This window comes from Gossypium raimondii, chromosome 5, assembly GCF_025698545.1.
Source record: "Gossypium raimondii isolate GPD5lz chromosome 5, ASM2569854v1, whole genome shotgun sequence".
Taxonomy (NCBI): domain Eukaryota; kingdom Viridiplantae; phylum Streptophyta; class Magnoliopsida; order Malvales; family Malvaceae; genus Gossypium; species Gossypium raimondii.
Window position 1 is genome coordinate 51,027,338 of NC_068569.1, and position 23,099 is coordinate 51,050,436.

General features: G+C 31.1%; 1 protein-coding gene and 1 long non-coding RNA gene across 4 annotated transcripts in view; one reads left to right on the forward strand and one right to left on the reverse strand.

The window, feature by feature from the left end:
• The window catches only part of LOC105767169 (putative pentatricopeptide repeat-containing protein At1g12700, mitochondrial), an 88,990-nt gene that overhangs the window by 30,416 nt on the left and 35,475 nt on the right, over positions 1-23,099 (reverse strand). Inside the window, exons 1-2 of one of the 3 annotated variants that reach the window (XM_052630112.1) lie at positions 8,391-9,549; positions 7,414-8,186 (exon numbers count right to left, since the gene is read on the reverse strand). The exons of 1 other annotated variant lie outside the window; for it this stretch is intronic. In XM_052630112.1, the coding sequence (XP_052486072.1) occupies positions 7,885-8,186; positions 8,391-9,336 (1,248 nt within the window). In that variant the 5' untranslated portion in view covers positions 9,337-9,549 and the 3' untranslated portion in view covers positions 7,414-7,884. Of the gene's footprint in view, positions 1-7,413; positions 8,187-8,390; positions 9,550-23,099 lie in introns of those variants that run through there. One more of the 3 variants, XM_052630111.1, reaches the window with a different exon arrangement.
• On the forward strand, positions 14,472-18,919 carry LOC128040968 (uncharacterized). Its single transcript, XR_008195733.1, has 2 exons — positions 14,472-15,874; positions 15,957-18,919. It is a non-coding gene; the product is annotated as an uncharacterized LOC128040968 (long non-coding RNA).

Genomic DNA, 23,099 nt, shown 5'->3' on the forward strand with positions numbered 1-23,099 from the left:
TTTTGTCAGCACCCCAAAATTAGTGACTATTGGTGTAATTTACCCAAAATAGAATTTATTGCATCTTTATTGCATTTTTAATAATTTACAATATTAAAATGATAAAAGATATAATTTTATATTATTATCTATTTATTTTTATAATTAAATTTAAATAAAATTATTTTAAAAAATATTTAATTGAAATTCAAGTTAGGCCGGGTTGAAAACAAAAATAAAGTTGATACACACAGAAATGGATCGTGGTTGTAGGAGTATACTAGAAATATGGAATGTTGCTCGCTGCTTGAAGTTGAATTGTGGCTCATTTTGGACGGTTTGAATCTTCTTTGGATCCAAGGCTCTAGATGTGTGGAGATTAAGAGCGACAGTGCTGCTGCTGTCCGCATCATATTGGATGAGTCTGCTGCTAAGCAGAGTACATCGCACAATTTGAGTTCTTTAGAATCGGCAAAGGAAGGTCAAGATACATCACATTGTCCGGGAAGCCAATGCGTTTGGCCTAAGCAGGCTGCTGAATCCACCACCTGCTGTACTGAGGAGCATTCTTTGCAAGGACAGTAAAGGGACTGTTGGGGATAGGCTGAAATCACTACCCTCCTTTATATAAACATTCAATTCCTTTTATTCCAACATATGTAGATCAATGCCATTAAATCACCTTAATATTTATTTCAATTCCTTTTATTCTCAACTCATGTTTAGTTGTTCGTACAAATGCCGCGGCTTTAACATTCACAAGCAATATTGGTTTTCCCCTAATTTCTTAACATCACCACCAAAAAGATCAAGATCTGTACCAAATAAACGTTATTCAGGAATCATAGCCCATGAAATTAGATAACTAGCAAGTGCACAACACAATATATGCAGACAAAGATTAGTACCAAAGATGTATGAGAAGATTGGTGGTTGTACTGTACCCCGGGAAAATAATAAAATCAGAGATTGTATGCATAGAACAGAATGAAACAAAAAGACTGCCAAGATCTGCAAAGAAAATGCCTTGAAATTGGAGCTAAAAGCACAAAAGAGAATTTTCAGCTACTAAAAGGAAAGATGGTGGTGATGCCTTCAAAGTTATCACCCACTTCAGTTGACATTTAGCACTTAAAGGTAGTTCTAAAGAATTTTTTATCATGTTATCGATAATGTTGACTGTCGACAGCCTTAATAGGCTGATTTTTATTTATTGTATAGATTATTATTCTTAGTTGAAATACAAGTGAATCATTTACGAAAACCCTCAAAAGTATCTTTTTCGTCACTATCTCCACTATCTCCAAATAATTTTAAATAAAAAGAGCACTCTTTTAACCACGCTCTTGTCCCTTGCAACAACACCCCCAAGAAAAGAACAGGAAGAGTAAAATCAAAAGCAGAGCAAAACAATGGCAGTTCATGTTCAAGAAACTTTGATCCATATGGCAAATATAGATAGAAAAAAGAAAAGAAAACAGCAAGCAATAACAAATCAACCCATTATTATTTATTGCATGATCTTGATCAATGACACTTGGTAATTTATTTCTTAATGGTATATTTGCAATGATCTTTGTTATGGCCGCTTTCATCTTTACCAAAATCTAATATTAATATTATTATTTACTTATAAATCATCCTTTTAAATTTAAAAAGAAAATCTAAAGAATATATAAAGAAAATTTAAAATTTTCTAACATAAAAATTATGGGACCTAAATAAGTTAATTATTAATTCAAGTTTATCATACTAAAGTATTTTTTTTATTTTGCTTTGATAAAGTTTTCAAATATATATATTTTTTCTCATGCGCCTTCTTATTATCATACTTCTTACAATAATCGAATAACCTAAAGAAATTAATAGAACAATGCAACACATGTATTTTCTTATTACCACACTTCTTATTTTTAATCGATCAACTGTGGATCATCTTATATATATATCATAATTATAACATTACATAATATAAATATAAGTAATTAAAATAAATTTTTCAGCCAATGTTTCCATGGTTATATTTCTAGAAAAATAAATGAAAAAAATAAAATTATATAGTTTTTCGCTATAAGGCATTCGTTGGATCTTCAACCGCTATCGCTCTATCTTCTCCTCGTCATGGATTCCTTCTTGGAAAAAATTACATTTAAATCCTAACTTTGTTCCTGGTTCATAAGAATTCTATGAATTAAAAATATCCTATGTGGAAATTATAGTTCAAGGTCTATTTTCTAAGAACCATAACCTTGAAAAAATAATAATTATATAACAAATATATAATATCACATCCACTCCTATATATAACTCAAAACATGCATAAGATTTAAAAAATATCACTTTTTATATAATCAAATCATTCAAGAATAAGAGAAATTTATTTTTTAATTATATTTAATGTGGGACTTATTTTTATAATTAAGTTTTAAATAATAATTAAGTTTGAAATATGATTAAATGAGTCTGGCTTTTAATATATATATATTTTAACCCCTAACTCCTTAAATCACTACCTTGCTTGGTAGCCTCCTACGGATAACTTGAAGCTTAATATTCATAGGTAAGGTAAGTATTCGTTCGAGTCGAGTCGAATCGAGTTAAAAAATTTGAGTTAGTTAAGTTGACAAATTTTATTTTAGTAACCGAACTCAATTTGATTTTTTCGAATCGAACCGAATCGAGTCAAGTCGAGTTGAGTTAACAAATCCTATTATTTATACTCAAATGTTGCGTTTACATGGACCACTTATTGAACAAGTAGATGAAGTACAAGATTAATTAACTACATAAACAATATAATGGTTTTGCTTTTTAACTTAATGAGTAAACATTTATCAAAACGACGTAGTTTTGCCTTGTTCTAATTTTCGAATAACTCGAATTGTGTAATTCATATTCAAGTTAAACCGAAAAACTTGATTTTTTATTCGATTTGATCCAAATAACTAGATTAAATCAAATAAATCGAACTATTTAATTCAAAATTTATATTTTTTATCGAATTTTTCAAATCGAATCAAATTTTGCTCACCCCTATTAATAGGGCATAGAGGTTAGATATGCATGCTGCATCATAATAAAAAATTTTAAAGAATTTTTTACTATTCGATAAAAAAAGTAATTTTATTATTGATTTATAGAATTTTATAGTATTAATTAAAACATTTTTAAAAGTACAACTTCAGACCGTTCTATTATTTGTTTAGAAAATGATCTTCAATTAGTTAATGGATACTTTATGGTCACAATCTTGGAAAATTCAGTTTAAGTAGATGCTGGTAGAGGTTGGAACTTAAATGTTGCTATGGTTTTTATTCCATTCCATTAGTTGGGATACAAATCCGAACAAATTAGGTGATGAAAGAGTGTCATATTAGTTGAATTGGATTTTTTGAAGTTTTGTATATTGTTTAGCCTATTATGTGTTTGAAAGTCATGCAATTTGCAATATATAAAATGTGCAATTTGATCAATTTCTAGTTCATTGAATATTAATGTTTCAGTGAAGTTTGTCCTGGCAATCTAGCTTATTGTAGCATGTCGTATATGATTAGTCACTTCAACTGACAGTGGACATCCTGAATAAAATTAATTAGTAGTGGTGATTTAATTCTTCAAAAGGAGCAAACAACATGTTATACTTATTGCAGCATGCCTTATATGATTAGTCATTCAGTCTCCCTTTCTCCCCTATTCCTCCTCGATTTATCTTCCTTTCCAGCTTTAAGCCAACTTAAGTGAATTGACCCTCCTTAGCATCATCACCTTCTCTTCCTTGTTGAACACTTATATCAATAATTTGTACAGTGAGTATGGGCTGAGCCATGACTTCCTCTCACACTAATGCTTCTCTCAACACAACAAACATATCCACCTTCACTAACTCAGCAAACTCAACAGCTCCAATGACCCCCATTAACCCCATCGCCCTTGAGCTTCCTTCAAGCCAAACTCTAACCCAGTTGTTTGCTTCTACCTATTGTACCTTTCTTCCAACCCTCAGTGTTGTTCTCTCGACCTTATGCACTATTTTCTTAACCTTTTCCATCTCTCCCCTGGTCCGTTGCATCACTCTCTTAGCATATTCCACCACTTTTCTAGTTGCTTCCATCACTCCCTCAATTGTCAACCTATTTGTGCCACCTCAGCTTCAACCAACCCCTGGTGTCTCTTCCTCTAACACTAAGGAACTCCTCTTGCAATACCTATGGCATGCTCTCTCCTCTTGTCTCTTCACTCCATCTTCTAAGGTGGCAACTACCATCATCCCAGTGGATCAAGCCTCTTACCAACAACCCTCTTACTGTCAACACCAAGTCATTAGGATCCAAGAGAAAATGTGACACAAATAATTATACTTATTCGATTTTATATATATATATATATTTTTTCATTTCTTTAAATGTGTACAATGGAATCAAAATAAAAGTTCTATGTATGCATTTGAACCAAATCAAACTTCATGTATCAAATTACACATTGAAACAAAGTCCATATATAATTTTGATATTTATCCCTAACTACATATAATAATAATATGATTTGAACAGAACCATAAACATTAAAGCTTTACTTTGACAATTTCGATCATAATCACATTTGATTTTTTTAAATAGTTTTATAAATTTATTTTATACATAAAAAATTCACCCAAAAGTGTGTAATAATTTAGTATAATATATATTTATGTATATATACATTGATAGCTTTAAGCAACTTTGTAGGGACTTGAAGTGACCACGTAAACATACACCTTAGAAGGCCGCAAATATTATTATATTATTTTACTTTTTGGTCCTTCAACTATGTGTGGATCATATCGAAATTCCATGGCATATTCTATAAAATTCGAGGTTGAATAATATTTTAAAATTAGTAGAATTAAATGAGAATTAAATTGTTTTTATTTATATTCCCAATAAATTAGTTTAAAAATTCATCCATTATTGTTTTTATTATATATTTTTGAACATTGAAAGAGCTTTATAAGATTCCCAATTGTGTCATCTTAATGCATCCAACTCACGTGATGATATGATTTTGTTTAATTTGACAAAATCGAAAAGAGGAGGTTGGTTTTATCAATAAAATGTTTATTTTAACTTTAATCCGATTCGGTTTTGTTCAGATTGACCAATAAGATCATTTTATTTTTGAAATAAAACTTTATCCAATTCAATATTTATATACCAACTCAATTATGAAACTACAGATCATGTCTATTTTTTAAAATTATAATTGATATTACTATGGCGATACTTTTATCCTTTCATAATTTTATGTCATCTTCAAACAAAAATAATTATAAATTACAAATCTAAGAATTAAACACGCATCGAATAGTATTAAAATGTAAATTTATTATCACTTCGCCTATATTCATCATTGAATAAACAATAATTCCAGTTGATTAGGCATGGGTCAAAAATAAACATTTTTAGGTTCGGTGATTGGTTCGGATAGTGGCCCAAACCTAGCTTTTGGTTAAATTAACATTTTTTATACTCAATTAGACATCACATAGTTGATTGATACATTATGAAAATAAAGGGGTCTTAGTGATAATTTTTTATATTTGAATTCCAATCATCACTTTTTTGGTGGGTTTTGATTAATTAGTCCAAAACACATTCTCAGAATAACAAGCTTATTTGTGTGCAGTGAAAATAGTGATATATCTATAATAATAATTGGGCACCAACTAGGGGCGAAGCTAGAAAATCTTTTTGGAGGGACCGAAATGAAATTTTAATTTTTAATATTCTATATCTTATCATTTTTCAAGGATTAATTTAAATTTTCATAATTTTAGAGGGGCCAAAGTGTAATTTTACCTTTACTAATTTAAAATTTTAAAATTTTCTAAAGTGTCAAAACAAAAAATTTCCATTTTAGAGGGGCCGGGGCCCCTGCCAGCCCCTCTTGGATTCGCCTCTAGCACCAACACAGTTAAGGAACTTATAGAAATATTTTTTTTATAATTAAAATAAGTTATATTATTCGAAATTATTTTAGTCTTTTTATTTTAATAAAAATCAATAAAAATATACATATGGTGGGATTTGAATCCACATCAATTAAATTGGTAAAATCTTATATTTACTACTCAACCAAAGATTCATTTTAATATATTTTGTAAATTTTATTTTAATATGCACAATTTATTATTTTCTTCAATTGTAATATCGTATATATTTCATATATTATTATGACTAATGAGATTCAAATCTTATGTTTCATTGTTTTGTAACTTATTTTTAAACGTATACATGTTATCTAAATTCATGGTTTTCACACGCATATGCATGTGTTAGTGTTTCTTGTATTAGTTATTCATGTGTTTGTATTAGAGTTGTGAAGAGAACATGAAAAATTAGTCAAGAAAACATTTTTTATATATAACATGAAAATAATACTGAATACAAAAATATATTCAAATATAAGTAAAACAAATTGTTAGCATATACAAATTATTTAAAGAATAGATTAATAGGAAGTTTTGTCGTAATTGGTTGATTAAATTTATCTTAATTGATTATTTTTTGAACAATCTCATTATAAGTTATGATTATATCTCATTATCTTAATTGATTAATTTTATCTAGAATTACTCATAGCCCATCTTCAACCCATAAATAAAAAGATAATGCAGTTCAACACACTCGAACTCACATCCTCTTGTATTGACAATAATGAGCATGCTAATAGAACTAAGGGTAGGTTTGGATGAGCAGTGCATTTACCTGTGTTTAGTGTAAAAATAACGGTAGCGATGAGATTAGATGTTGTATCACGATTAAATATTAGATTGAACTCATATTTTTAAAGATTAAGACAACACACGTTTAACGAGATATCAATTTTGGGCATCGCGAGGGTGCTAATACCTTTCTCATGCATAACCGACTCCCAGACTCTAATTTTCTCTAGATTTCGACGCAAACTTAAAATCAAATTTTTTTTAAAGAAAATAAAAATAAAAATAAGTTTTCTTTTAAAAAGAGAATTTATTAGGTATTCGATCACATCTAAAAATAATAATCGGTGGCAAATTTTTTTTTTTAAATGAGACTCCGTTTTTAAATTTTCAATAATCGCCTCGACTAGCGCTCGTGCAAACTTTAGGTCACTACAAAAACCAATATGTTTTTTTTTTTGTGGGATCAAGGCAAATATCAAATCCTAACGCTATGTAATAACTATGAAGAAAGAAAGAGAAGAAAAGGAAAAAAATTAGAAGATTAAAGAAAAGAAGTGATGTGGTTTTTTTTTTTTAATAGATAAAATTAGTAAAGGAAACTAAAAATTTCTAATAATCATTTTCACCAAATATTTAATAAAATTTATAATAATTATTTTTACTAAATGACTTAAAAAATATAAATAAAAATTTATATAAACATTCAACCCTTTATTACTCAACACACGTAGATCAATGCCATTAAATCACCTTAATATTTATTTCAATTCCTTTTATTCTCAACACATGTTTAGTTGTTCCTACAAATGCCCCTGCTTTAAAATTCACAAGTAATATTAGTTTTCCCCTAATTTCTTAACATCACCACCAAAAAGATCAAGAAGTTGCTAAGATCAAGACCAACAAGCTACACAAGTCAGAACAAAATCAACAATATTGAAAATAGACACTAAACCTCATTCTAGTTTCCACAATCTTTTATCACTCTGCAATGGTTATGTACAACGATTCACATTGCAAGTGATGATCTTTAAACAATTTGTGGAACATTTCAGAGAAAGATTGATTTATTAGAGTATATGATAAGATCCATAAATAAGGTGGCAGTGAATATATCTGCAGAAAAGCCGTTACCAACCATTTCCGTAAGAAGTTGTGTTGCCTTTGAGGTATAGCTGTTGCGAAGGAACCCCCGAATCATTACATTATAAGTTATAACAGCAGCTATTAGGCAAAAAGTCATTATCTCCCATGCTCCCAAACAACCTGTATGCTTCATCTGGCAATCCCTCTTTACACAGTCCATTAATCATTGTACAATATGTGACAACATCGGGTTTTAAACCATTGTCTGAGAGTTGATGAAATAATTCCTTGGCAAATTCGATATGCCCAGCTTTGCACAACTCATCAATTAGGATATTATATGGGACAATATCAAGTTCCAACCCACTGTTTCGCATTGCTTGAAAAAGTTTCAATGCCTCCTCAATATGACCTGTTTTGCCTAAACCATTCAGCAAAATCAAACAAGTCACTAAATCTGGAACTTGTCCAGAAGCAAGCATCTTTCTAAAAAGTTCACATGCAGTTGAAACTTTCCCTAACTGAAACATACTTTGCAAGAGAGTGTTGTATGTATAAATATTCGGGATTGGTCCCTTTTGAGATATTTCATGAAAGAGTTCCATTGCTTCGTCTAACCTCTTACCTTTGCAATATCCATTGATCATGGTGCTGTAAGTAACTATATTAGGTGCACAACCCTTCTCAATCATCAAGTTGAAAACTCTTCTAGCTTTATCCATTTCATTCTGCAAGCAATGCGCATTAATTAATGCACTATAGGTAACAACATCAGGCTCAATGCCTCGCTTTATCATTTCATCAACTATATCCTCAGCTTCAGAGACCATCCCTTCCTTGCAATGCGCATCAACCAATGTATTATACGTGACAACATCAGGCTCAATGCCTTGCTTTCTCATTGTGTCAACGATCTCTACAGCTTTAGAAATCGTTCCTTCCTTGCAAAGAGCATCAACCAATGTATTATACGTGACAATATTAAGTGAAATATTGTTATCCAACATTTCATTCAAGAGCCTTGTTGCCTCCTCCTGCTGGCCTGAATTACACATACCATGAATTAAGCAAGTGTAAGTAATGATATTTGGTCTAATGCCCTTAACCTTCATTTCAGATAAGAGATTGAGAGCCTCCTGTAACAAACCGTTCTTACAAAGGCAGTCAATGACAGTGCTATATGCTACAATATTAGGTTCAAAACCTCTGCTTTCCATCAACCTTAGAAACCTAACAGCTCTATCAGTATTGCCGGTCTTACACAACCCCTTAAGTACTGTATTGTAAACAATCAAATTAGGTTGATACTCTTTTTCAGTCATTTCATCGAACATACAAACGGCCTCAGAAATCTTACTTGGATTACAAAGCCCATTTATCAAAGTTGAAAAAGTTACAGCAGTAGGCTCAACACCTAACTTCAGCATTTTCCCCAAAACAGAAAACCCAAAATCAATTCGACCTAATTGACAAAAGCAATTAATCAAGATGTTCATAGAATAAACATTATGGGAAACTCCCAATAATTCGATCTGTCTATACTTAGAAACAACAATGGCATAATGTTTCATCTTAACAATGGCTCCTAATAATTTATTGAATTCCACAATTGAAGGCTTTGGGTACTTTTCAATCAAATTATTGAACAAAATCAAAGCATGAGTTTCTTACTTAGGCCTTCGATGTGGGTAGCAATGGTGTTAGAAGAAGAAGAAGAAAAAGAGTGGAAATTAGAAAGAAGGCTTCCAGCATTAACAATGGAACGAAGAATAAAAGAAGAAGGAAGCTTACCCATATCTTGAAAGCAGAAATGGCAGCGGCAGTAGCAGAAGAAGTGTAAATTTTGGGTTGCGAAGGGGTGTTTAGGAGCGTAATTTGGGTTTTTTTTATTTTTTTTTAAAGTGAATAATATTTAATAAAATATTAATAAAATTATTAATATTATTATATACTTATAAATCTTCCTTTTAAATTTAATAAAATTACTATTTAATAAAATTTATTAAATTTAAATTTAATAAAATTACTATTTACTTTTAAATGGTATTAACTTCAAAAGATTTTAGACTAACTTTAATAAAATTTATTAAATTTAAATTTAAATTTTTAGACTAACTTGAAAAAATATACTAAGATTACAATAGTTCTATAAAATACCCTATTTTTACAATTTATATTTTGTTGATGTATCTAGAGGTGAGCAAAACTCGATTCGACTCGAAAAAATCGAAAAAAATTTTGAATTTCGAGTTAAACGAATCGAGTTATTCGAATCAACTCGAATTTTTTTTTCAAATTTTGAGTTCGAATGGAGTTGAGTTTTCGAATTCGAATAACTTGAATAATTCGAATAATTCGAATATCAAACTATAATATTTTTCATTTTTACCCCAAACTCCCAAACCTTTTTACTTTTCCCTCAAAACATTTACTCCTTCCCACTTTCCCTCCAAAACTTTTACTCCCCTCCCCTCCCAATCTACCCAAAATCCATTTCCCACCAAAAATTTACTCTTCCATTTACTTTTTCTCAAAATTTTACTCCCAAAAACTCTCAAAACCTTTTATTTTCTCCCAAAATTTTTACTCCTCCCACTTTTCCCTAAAACTTTTATTCCTTCCCATCCCACCTCCCATCTACCCAAACCCCCCCTCTAATTTTTTTTAATATTTTCCTCCAAAATTTTACTCCCTATTTACTTTCCTCAAACTTTTATTCTCCAAAACTTTTATTTTCCCCTAAACTTTTACTTCTCACCCTTTACTCTCAAATAAAAATCAAAATCATCCAAAAAATCACTAAACATAAATAGTAATAATTTTATTTATATCTACTATTTATATTATTAAATTAAATTTCACATTTTATATTATTTATATTATTGAATTGTTTAGTCATATTGAATATTTATATTAAAATTGAATTATTAATTATGCCATAAAATATTCGTGTTAAAATTTTATATTGGTATTAATTTCACATTTTATTTTAAAATAACTTTTATTAAAAATCATATTTTACATTTAATATATTTTTAATTCCAAAATACATAGGGACAAGAATCAAGATAATTGAAACAACTAAGCAAGCAAAGAAGCTAACCAATATATAAAAATTAATAAATAAATTATGAGGTGATGAAAGTTAATAAAAAATTTGATTAAGGTGGACAAACTTTATTACGATGGGTGACAGTGGTTACAAGGACCCAAAATTATTTTTTAAAATTTAACTCGAACAAATATATTCGATTCGATTCGATTCGAATTCCATCTCACTCGACTTGATTCGAGAAAACTTCAAATAAAGTTAGGATGATAAAATGAGATTCGAAAACTCGATTAACTCAAAAATTTTCGATTCGATTCGATCGAATGCTCACCCCTAGATGCATCTAAGAGCGAGCAAGACTTGATTTGATTAAAACAAATAAAAACAAAAAATTAAACTTCGAGTTAATCGACTCGAGTTATTCAATTTTTTCGAGTCAACTAGAATAAGTAATTCGAGTTTAAGTCAATTCAAATTTTGCAATTCAAATAAGTTAAATAATTCAAATAGCATACTGGTGTAAATAACCTTTTGGTCCCTATCAATTTTAAAAATAAGCAAATTAGTCTCTCTATCAAAAAATTACAAATAAAATAAAAATAAAAATAATTTTTAATATTTAAATATTTATAAGTTTTCAAATTTTATATTTTTAAAAATTATAAAATTTTAAAAAATCTAAAGAATATATAAAGAAAATTTAAATATTCATCCATCATTACATCCCTCCATACTTCCATACTTAGCATATAATTTATTTTAATCAAAATATCAAATATCAAGCATTCAAGAATATATCACTACTCAATAGTGATTTTCCCAGAAACTATTCATCAATACAACAAACTTATGCTTACATCTAGGCACACTTTTGTACACCAACTTAACATGCATCAACATTACAACAGAAATCTCACCCAAAACATTAGATATATAGAGTAACTGGTGGACAAATTAGAAATCTTCATACACATAACATTGTACCCATCAAACAAATCATTAATTCCATGAATTCAGCTCATAACCAACATGCACCTTATCTTGTAACACACATCTGCGGCTATGGCAACTTTTCCAACACAAGGAAACACTTCCTTATAAACATAATACACAGCCTAAACATCATAGTATAAAGACATGTAAGACAAACACTGAAGATTTGAGTTTAAGAGCTCATCAACAAAACACCTCAAGGATGTATCACCTATTAGCTTGACCTTCCCCTTGTTGTTAGGTCCCTCTCCGTCTCCGCCGACTAAAAAGTAACAATCATATAAAATCGATCGTGAGACATTTATGAGTAAGACAACGGATTCTAAAAACATGTAGAGTATACTCTCTACTTAACATGCTTATTTTTCTTACAATCCACAACCAACATTTAGTTGGATGTCCGTAGTTCATTACTTTCTTTCAAAATCAAAAGACACAGAAAAGAATAAAAACATTAGCAGTTCTCAAATTTTGCCTTTGGTTAAGCTACTTTGCTACATATATTTTTTTTTCCAACATGCAGCTTGACTCCCTCACTTCTCCTGCAAAGGCCGATTGTTGAAGGTCATAAATGGTTTCTCCATTTTTCTCTTTTGTGCTTCGGTTGAAGAAAGAAAGATGATGACCCATTTTTCTTTCTTTCCCCCCTTATATAGTCATTCTCTTATTGACCGTTCCAACCTTTCCATACAAGCACTAACCCAAATTAAAACAACATATTGGAAACAAGCCATTATTTCTCAACAGACCCCTCAGAAAAATTTGAAATCATTATTAATGCCCAATTTATCCCCAAAATTATTTTCAACTCGATACACACAAGACGCCGTAGGATCTAACTAAATCATATAAAATAATTTAGGGTTCGCCATTCCATATGGCAAAGTTTTTGCTCAAAAATTCGGGTGTGACAATATACCCACCTTAAAGAGAAATTTCGTCCCTGAAATTTCCTTACTAATTAAACAAATGAGGGATTTGATCCATCAAAGAACTTTCACTACCATTAGTAACTTATTCCACCCCGTGACATGTACATTTTGAAGATCGTGAAATAATATATTTGTCATAGTGGAAGATCTAGAATTAATCCACACTATCTTATTTGTAATCTAGACGAATGTGAGTGCTAGGCACCGTTCTCATATAGGCAATCTTGCATAATCATGTAGCACACAAGGATACAACGTACATATTGCCTTGAAACGCACTTTGCTGTAATACGTGCATTAGCCCCATCCGCCCAATGGCGTACCTCTTACATTAGAACAACTCGCAAGGAATTTTACTTGTACTCAGGTTCAGCTCACTGGCATATGATTTGCATAAATAGTTTGTAACACCCTTTACTCGACCAAATCACCAAGTCCGGATATTGGATGTGTGACAGCCCGATTTCGACTCTAATCGGACATAGTGATTTCGGGACCACAAATCCAAGTCGAAAAAATATTTTAATATTATTTTGTGTGTTTATAATGTGTGAATTTGATTGTGTGAAATTTTTGTGTTTAAATTTTATCGTTTTATTGACTGATTAAAGAAAATGGCTTAATCGCGTAAAATGAAAATTTGATAGTTAAATGTGTGAATGCCTAATTGAACTTGTCTTTATAATATGATGCACTTATGTTGAAATTATGCCATAGTTAATATTAGTTGATGGCTAAGGACAATATTAGCCTTATAATATATATGTTATATTTATTTATATAAGGTTGAATTAGTAAATTAAAATATATTATAATATATGATAGATTAAAACATAAAAAAACAAATAAGGTTATTATCATCTTCCTTAGCCGAATTCATGCAAAAGAAAAAGAAAAGAAGCCAAGCAATATTCAGCCATTTTGAAGTTTAATTGAGGTTAGTTCTTTGTTCAGTTTTTGATAATTTTTACGTTTTTGATATCATTGCTTCGAATACTATCCGATCCATGTTTGAATTTTTTATTTTGATGAATATTTTGAATTTTGCCATTGATGAACATTTGTGTTATGTGATGTTTGATGATGAATAATGAAAGATATAAATTAGATTAATATGTTTTGTATTGGAATTTTTGGTGAAATTGAGTAATTAGGGCTAAATTGTGAAATTAAATTTTTGAGGGACTAAAATGTGAAATAAATGAAATGTGTGGACTTGTATGAGCATTAGGTACCCTTGTACGGTGTGAACAAATTTTGTGTATTTTGTGTTTTATGCAATAGGGACTAAATTGTAAAAAGTGTAAATGTCAGGGGAAAAATGATAATTTGCCTATTTATGTGTTTCTGGATTAAATTGAATGGAATAATGTTTAAACTAGCTCATTTTGAATATGTTTAGATCAAGAATTAAAGAAATCGGAGATAGATCGGGGAAAAGCCAAAGTCGTCGAATAATTGTCTGATTTCAATTTTTCACTGTCCGAGGTAAGTCTATTAGCAATTAAAAGTTACTAAGTTAATATTTATGCATGTATACTAATGGTATTTGGTGTTAAGATATAATTAAAAGTATGTTTATTGAATAAATTTTAAAGTATGTATACTAATGGTATTTGGTGTTAAGATATAATTAAAAGTATGTTTATTGAATAAATTTTAAAGTATGGATGATATTTTTTTTTGTAATAAAGCTGGCATTCATTAAAACCAAACGAAAAGACAAGACTACAGCTAGAAAAATAGAAAAACAGCACACCAAAACCAAAAGCAAAAGACAGACCGTCAAAAGCAAAACAAACAGCTAAAAAACCAAAACCGAAGCAAGAACCCAAAAGAATACCAGCAAAACTTCCGATGAAATCAACAACTAAAAACTCCAGAGATCGAAAAAGAAGGAACTTTGAAAACAAACAAGGAGATTCTAAGAACCTTCTCCAAACTTCAAAGCCCACAACCAGATCAGCACCGATGAAACCAGTCCTGACGATCCAACTCCGCTACCTCAACAACCGATGAGGGTGCCTCTTAAACCCAGTAGCAAGGTAACTTCTGATTCCGGCCCACCATCGCCAGCTCATACGCCGCTTTATTTGCCTCCCTGGGGACAAAATTGTAAGTAACCTCTTCAAGAGCTCCAGCCAAAACCCGAATATGCTAAGAAATAGGACTGAGAATAGATCTATCAGTAATATTTGAATTTAATTTCTTGATAAAAGTTAGCGAATCACCCTCCAGGACAACCTTCCTAAAACCCATATCCAAAGCAAAATAGAGAGCCCTCTCACAAGCTCTTGCCTCAGCCACAAAAGCATCTACAACATCCACCAACGGGTACGTACTCGCTCCCATAATCAGGCCCTCAGAATCCCTAGCTAACACAGCTGAAATAGAGAAATTAGTATTTTTCGCAAAAGAGGCGTCAAAATTTAGCTTAATAATCCCAGGATTAGGAGGTCTCCACAGAACATTCCTTCTCATACCAGCAGTCAAATCTTTATTTTGAACAAAACTTAAGTCTTGACCATAGCTCTGAATAAAACCTACTATTTCATGGAGCTCAAAATGTAAGCCTTTATTAACTAGCTTATTTCTCTTATACCAGAGAGCCCACAAAGAGATAGCACTGAGTTTCTTAGAATTCATATCCATTGCTAGAAAAGCACTGACAAAATTTGTTTTTCCATCCGAGGTAAAAACACCAAAGTCCAGAGAGAGTTGCAAAAGAAACCAAAGCTGCCGCAAGACGCTACAGTACCATAAAATGTGGTGGGAGTCCTCCGGCTCTGACTTGCACAGAGGACACACCAAATCAGCCCACAATCTCCTTTGCACCAAGTTCGTAAAGTGGGGCACATAGTTCTTAAGAAGGCGCCAAAGATGAATCTTTATTTTAGCAGGGATCTGGAGATCCCAAATTGATGTAAAAATTTTCCTGTAATTCTCAGATATAACTATTTGCTGAATCATACTTGTAATCAAAGGCCTATACCCACTCTTCACTGAGTATTCCCTAGAAGCGTCATGCCACCAAACTAGCAAATCAGAAGACCCACGCCCAGTAATGGGGATATTGAGGATACACCGAGCCTGCTCAATATCAAAAAGTCGATAAATAACCTCCTTTTTCAGGTACTCGACTCTTCATTTATGAGTTGATCCACTGTGGTCTAGTGAATATCCATGGAATGAACTAACAGTCGACCATTTCCAGGGCCCGGTATCCATGGATCATTCTAAATATTCACCTTCGCACCACTACCTATCCGCCACAGTAGACCATCAGCAAACACATCCCTGGCACTACAAATGCTCCTCCAGGTAAAAGAAGGGTAAGACCCCACTTTAGCTGAAAAATATCAGATAATGGAAAGTAACGGGCTTTAAAAACTTTTGAAAGAAGACAATCGGGTTGAGTAAAAATTTGCCAAACTTGCTTAGCTAAAAGGGCTTTGTTAAACAAATAAAGATCACGGAAGCCCATCCCACCATAAGTCTTTGGTAAACAAAGTGCACTCCACGTACTCCAATGGATACCTTTAGATGTCTTGTTATTGGCCAACCAAAACTTATTCAATATTCCTTCAAGTTGATGACAGAAGGTTTTAGGTAACTCAAAATATTGCATAATGTAGACTGGAAGAGCTTGAAGAACTGCCTTAATAAAAACTTCTTTCGTACCTAAAACTCCATCCAGCAATACGCTTTCGAAATCGATCCGCAAATTTGAAAAAGCCCATATCTTCTTCCTCCCCACCATCATTGGAAGACCCAAATACTTATCAGATTCGATGCCTATCTAACACCCAAAATGTCAATAATCTTAGAACAGACTACCTCTCCCACATTCGCACCAAAATATATTAATGACTTTCCCAAATTAATTTTTTGCCCCGAGAGATATTGCGAACAGAGCAAGCACCCTCAACCGAAGCGTCACCAAAAATGATGCAATCATCAGCAAACAACAAGTGAGTTATCGTAAATTTCCTTCTACCAATCGGAGCTCCCTTTAGCTCATTTTTAACCTTAGCCTCCCTCAACAAACAAGAAAGCCCTTAAGCACAAAGGAGAAAAAGGTAGGGACTAAGAGGATCAACTTGTCGTAATCCTCTAGATGGGCTAAAACTCTCACTAACATCGCCATTAATGCCTATCGTATAAGTGACCGAACAGACACAACGCATGATAAGGACCAACTAATCCTGATGGAAACCCAATCTAGACAACATTCCAGCCAAGAAATCCCATTCCACCCGATCATAGGCTTTGCTAAGGTCAATCTTAAGAGCAAAATTCCCCTATTTACCCTTTTTCTTCATTTTTAGAGAGTGAATAACCTCATAGGCAATAAGGGTATTATCTGAGATTTGCCTTCTAGGGATAAAAGCACCTTGGGCTTCATCAACACAAGAGCCTAGAAAAGGACTCATACGAACAACGATAGCTGTAGCAATGATCTTATAGAGAACATTACATAAGCTAATAGGACGAAATTGAGAAAGATCCTTAGGCTTATCAACCTTAGGGATAAGAACAATATGAGTCTTGTTAATCTCGCCCATCTCCCTTCTACCATTCAAAACCTCCAGACAGAAATTAGCGACCTCGTCCCCAACAATATGCCAAAACTGCTGGAAAAATAGAGTCGGAAAACCATCAGATCCTGGGGCCTTCAATGGCGCCATAGACTTAACTGCTAGCCAAATGTCATCCTTTGTGAATGGTTGAAGAAGTTTTCCATTCATAGTCCTAGTAATTCATTTTTCAACAAGACCAAGTACTCGATCATCACCTCCCAAGGCAGAAGCTGTAAAAAAGTTCTCAAAATACTTCACGGCAATTATCAACATATCCTCTGCACCCGTAACCCTTGGCCAGAATCATCCTCCAACCCCAGAATTCGATTGCGATTGTGATGGGCCACAGCCACCTTATGAAAAAAGGATGAATTCCTATCGCCATACTGAAACCAGTTAAGACGAGCACGCTGAGCCCAAAAAACCTCCTCTTTATCTACTTCAAAATTCAACCCAAGTATGGATGATATTTATATAGTATGTTTGAATATACAATTATAATCTAGTATAAATTAATGGAATGAAATAAAAGTATAAAATGTATATAAGTATAGTTGATATTCGAGTAAGCATGTATATATCTATATATGTATAAATGTTTTATTGTATTGAATTTAGGCAAGAAAGTTATGTATATGCATATGTTAGATTCGAATATATTTATACAAAAGCATGAACAAGTTTTGAATCTAGACAAGGGTATATGTATATGTATATGTATATGTATATGTATATGTATATGTATATGTCTATGTCTATGTCTATGTATATGTATATGTATATGTATATGTATATGTATATAAAATTGAATATATATATAAATTCTTGAATTTAGTTAAGGTATGAATGTTGAATATATATATAAATTCATGGTTTAAATCAAAGGTGTTTATAACTTGTACATATATATGGTTCGAATATATATATATATATATATATATATATATACACACATGTGTAGATTTTGAATTTGATTTAAGATATGTAATTCATGAGTTTATACGTAGTATCGAATAGGTATGTATAAATGTGGGATTGAAATTTATATGTATATACTATATTCGATTGAGCATGTTTACATATATGTATAAGTGCTTATTTGAATTTAGGTATGATATTTGTGTAAGTTTATATGAGGTTCGATTAAGTAGGTATATGTGTATGTGTGCTTATAATGAATTTAAGTATGGAATTATACATATGATTTTGAGTAAGTTTCGATTATGTGCGTTTATTCATGTAAAAATTCTTGAATGAAAGTGAAGATATGAGATTATTAGTTTGGATGACTATTAAAGTGAGCGAATACAATACAGACTTTACGTCTAACAGGCTTGATGCCGGTGATATAATTCAGACTATACGTCTAGCAGGCTTCATGCCAGTGAAACTAATCGGACTATAAGTCTAGCAGGCTAAAAGCCGGTGTACTGAATCAAGTTTTAAAACCTAGCAGGCTAAATGCCGGTAAATTTTTTTATATTATTTGTTTAAATATATTGAATGCGTACGTGATATATATATATCATACATGTCCGAGGAACATGTATATACATTTGGTTAATGAATTTGATGAGCATATAAATATTCGTTATTATGTATTTGAAGAGTATATATATTTTTATATATTCGGTTTATTGCACTTGTTATATATATATATTTATTTGGTGACATGCATATTGGTAAGTGTAATTATTTCTGAATATATGTATTTGATGTATATGTATACTCATTCGGTTATGATAATTTGTTAAGTACATATAGATATATATATGCGTTCGGTTTTAAACTTTGATGTTTATGTATGCATGTGACTATATGCAATTAAAATGTAAATGTATTTGGTTGTGTATATATTTTTATTTATATATATATATTTATATATATTTATATATATGTATACAGTGATTCGCATTCTGAGTATTCATATATTGTCTATAAATAAGATGAGTACGAATAGCAGCTAATCAAATGATAATATATGCATGTGGTGTTTGCAAAATCAATAGGTGTACCAAGAACTTTTATAATTGTTTTTATATATATTTTGTTAAGCTATCGATTTACTAAGCTATAATAGCTTACCTTGTTTGTGTATGTTTCTTTGTTTTATAAATTTAAAGATCAAAATTTAAGCTCAGGGATCGTCAGCAAGATCATCACTCTATCTACTGTCTCGGTATTAAAATGTTCAAATTTTAACTTATGGCATGTATAGGCTAGATAATGTTTTTAAGGTTGTATTTTGTAATAGTGTAAGTGAACATATAATAGTTTACTTTATTATGGATTTGCTATTATGTAACTGTTAAAATTATTGAACCTTAGTGAATGTCTGTTCTGATATGTATTATGCTTTGTAATGCCTTTTAACCCTAATTTGGCGACGAATATGGGTTAAGGGTGTTACAGGATGTTACAGCACATAAACACTTAACAAAAATTTAAAACAATTAGCGTATAACCCTTTTTCAACATACTTCTTATTATTTTATTAAGTGTCTTCAGAAAAAAAGAAATAAAGAAAATATCTAAGAATACATCATACTTTTAAAAGTAATATAAGACATTACAACTTAATAGTTTGATAAAGTTAAACTCTACATGGCATAGAGTACTAAACACAATGGCCCTATAGTGCCCTCTATATGCATAAAATCGTAACTTAAATAGATAACTTGGCACAATCCTAGTTTGGTCCCTCCTACTCAAATCAGAACCTACAACAAGACAAACACTTGTAAGTTCAAATGAACTTAGTGAGTTTTGATTAGATTACCTTAAAGCATTTGTTGTTGATTTCCTTATTCTGAATATTTTGGATTTCCTTTCTATCTTCGGCGGATACCTTTCCAATGTCAGCGCATACTTATACGCCAACTTCAGACTTGATCATCTTACACACAATACACTTTATAGGCAGATTACAGAATTCACTACTTATTACGGGTTTTATATCCTTTATAGTAAGCAAATGCATTTCAGATAAAAATACCCATACAAAACTTACCTTCTGCAAATTTCACTCCAACGGCCGTTAAATATTTAATCCAGAATAGTGTTGTAATGACCCAAAATTCACGGGCATCAGAAAAAGTGCAATATTAGGCCTCCGTCTTAGTGAAATGGGTTCGTAATTAATTATTAAAAATATTTATGAGACTAGTGGTGTGTCTAATTAGGTTCTAATTAGGTGAATTTAGCCTAATTAAGAGTAATTAGGGAAAATGACTAAAGTGAATAAAGGGTAAAAGCTGAATTGTAGATTAAAAGAAAATAAAAAGGACCAAAATGGCAAATAAGCCATTTAGCATAAGTTGAGGGGGCAAAGAAAATCTAAGATTTTTGTTTGTTTAATTAATTTGGCACCAAATGTAATATTCCTATATTAGGTTCCTTGAGTCGAATATGGTATAGGGTATTACATTTAGTGGTATCAGAGCCTAGATTTTCTGATTACTAGGAAAAGAACGAGTCTAGAAGTACATGCCATATAGGATTATATCGATGTGATGAGATGCGATGTCAATACTAGAAGCATTGATAAGTTTGAAAATATGAATTATTACTAATAAGGAAATGATTTTTGAATTAGTTAGAAATGACTTAAGAGGGAAATAGATAAATACTGAAATTTGATAAAAACTTATTTTCTGTCATAGATATTGGAAGAAATGGCAATAAATTTGATATTGCCTGATGAGATAACAACTTCAGCATAGAGAGAGAAAGTTGATAAGATGATGAGAGAAGTGCGGGATTATAGAATGAAACCAGAAGAAGACTTAGTTCAGCACTTTATTACTGTAAATCGAAAGATGCAAGAAGTGTTATGGAAGGGTCACAAACTGATTAGAAAGAATAAAGTGCAATATTTGACCATTAGAGGAACATTAATAGAATGAGAGCACCAAATGATTTTAGACCAACTTTGGAAGACATTGGTGCCACAAACTTATTGGAATATAGTTATATACTTTATGAAGTTTATAATCTTTGAAGGAGAAAGGAAGATAGCGAGACAAAGTGTAGGTTCACGAAAGTTGACTAGGAAGCAAGATGTCTTTAACATGCCATGGATGGAAAAATTAGCTGTTAGGAAATTACCAAGAGAAATTATAGATTCGATACCCATTATAAAGATGGAAGAGGAAGAAGATCCTGAAGAATTTCCAAATTGGATCGTAGAAGATGAATTTGAAGAGAATTTAGAACTTAATATAGAGAATTTTTCGGGGGAAGATACAGAATTTGAGATGGAAGAAGACGCAAAAATGGATTTAAGTGGTTAGAAGTAAAAGTTAGGTACTAGTAAAAATGAAGAAAAATGAATATATATGTATATATATAGTTGTACGTGTATAAAATAAGAACTTAGAAAGTCAGAGCTTTTTAATGAAAAGTTTGGTACATTAATATAAGTTTAGTCTTTTGGAAATAGAAGAGATAATAGAAATATGACAAGTAGAATAGAATAGTAATATTTTCAATTATGAAGATCGAAAATGAATTTTTTTTAGAAAGAAGTATTGAAAGAAATAAAAGCCTTAGTTAAAAAAAAAGAGAAGAAGAAGAAGAAGAAATAGTAAAGTTGTAAATTGTGTAATAAAAGAGGTAAACTTTGGAAAGAACAGTTACCCCGATTAGACTATTGGCAGCGGCCGGGCCAATAGATTTCTAAGAGGTTTGGATTAAGAGTAATAACTCTGATCCATAACTGGAATAATCATTGTTTGCCTCGAAAAGAGAAAGGAAATGAAAATGAGAAAATAAAAGTATAACAAAGTAAAGTCTAAATAATATATATATATATGATTATAAGAATAACTCCAAAGATAATCTACTAAAGGTTTTTGATTCTTATGGAAAGAATATTATCATTTATAGTGATGATTCTTGAACGGTTTTAGTCGTGTTTTGATGTAAGACTAGAAGTGATTGCTTATGCATCTCGTCAGCTAAAAATGTATGAACGTAATTATCTAACACACGATTTAGAAACTAGCTGTTGTGGTTTTTGTTCTAAAGATTTTGATACTCTATTTGTATAATGAAAAGTGTTATATTTATACCAATCATAAAAGTCTCAAAAATCTTCTATCTCAAAAGGGATTTGAATTTAAGACGGCGTCGTTAGATAGAACTTTTGAAAAAAAATTTTGATTGCGTCATTGATTATTACTCTGATAAAGCTAATGTTATAGCTGATGTATTAAATAGGAAAGCAGCAAGTGAATTGCGAACAATGTTTCCTCAGCTTAGTATCAATGACAATGAAAGCTTATTGGTTGGATTAAAAATCAAATCGGTGATGTTGATTAGATTAAGTCAGTGCAGTTAGAAAATGACAAATTAGTGACAAAAAGAGAAATGGTTCAGAATGGTATGTTAGAAAATTTCAGCCTTGATAATTGTGGTTGCTTGAGATTTCACAATCGAATTTGCGTTCTAGATATTTCTAAATTGAAAAGGTTGATACTTTACAAAGCTCATAATAGTTCTTTTGTTTTGCATTCTAGAGGAACAAAAATATATTACGATTTACAAAATTTTTATTGGTGGTCAAGAGTGAAAAAAGATGTGGTCGAGTATGTGGATAAATGTTTGACTTATCAATGAGTTAAGGTAGAGCATTAGGTTCCTACTAGATAATTTAGTTTATTAACATTCTTGAATGGAAATGGGAATTGTGTCGCTATATTTGTAACAGGACTACGCATATCAACAAGTAAAAAGAATGCTATTTAGGTGAGTGTTGATAGACTTACGAAATCAAC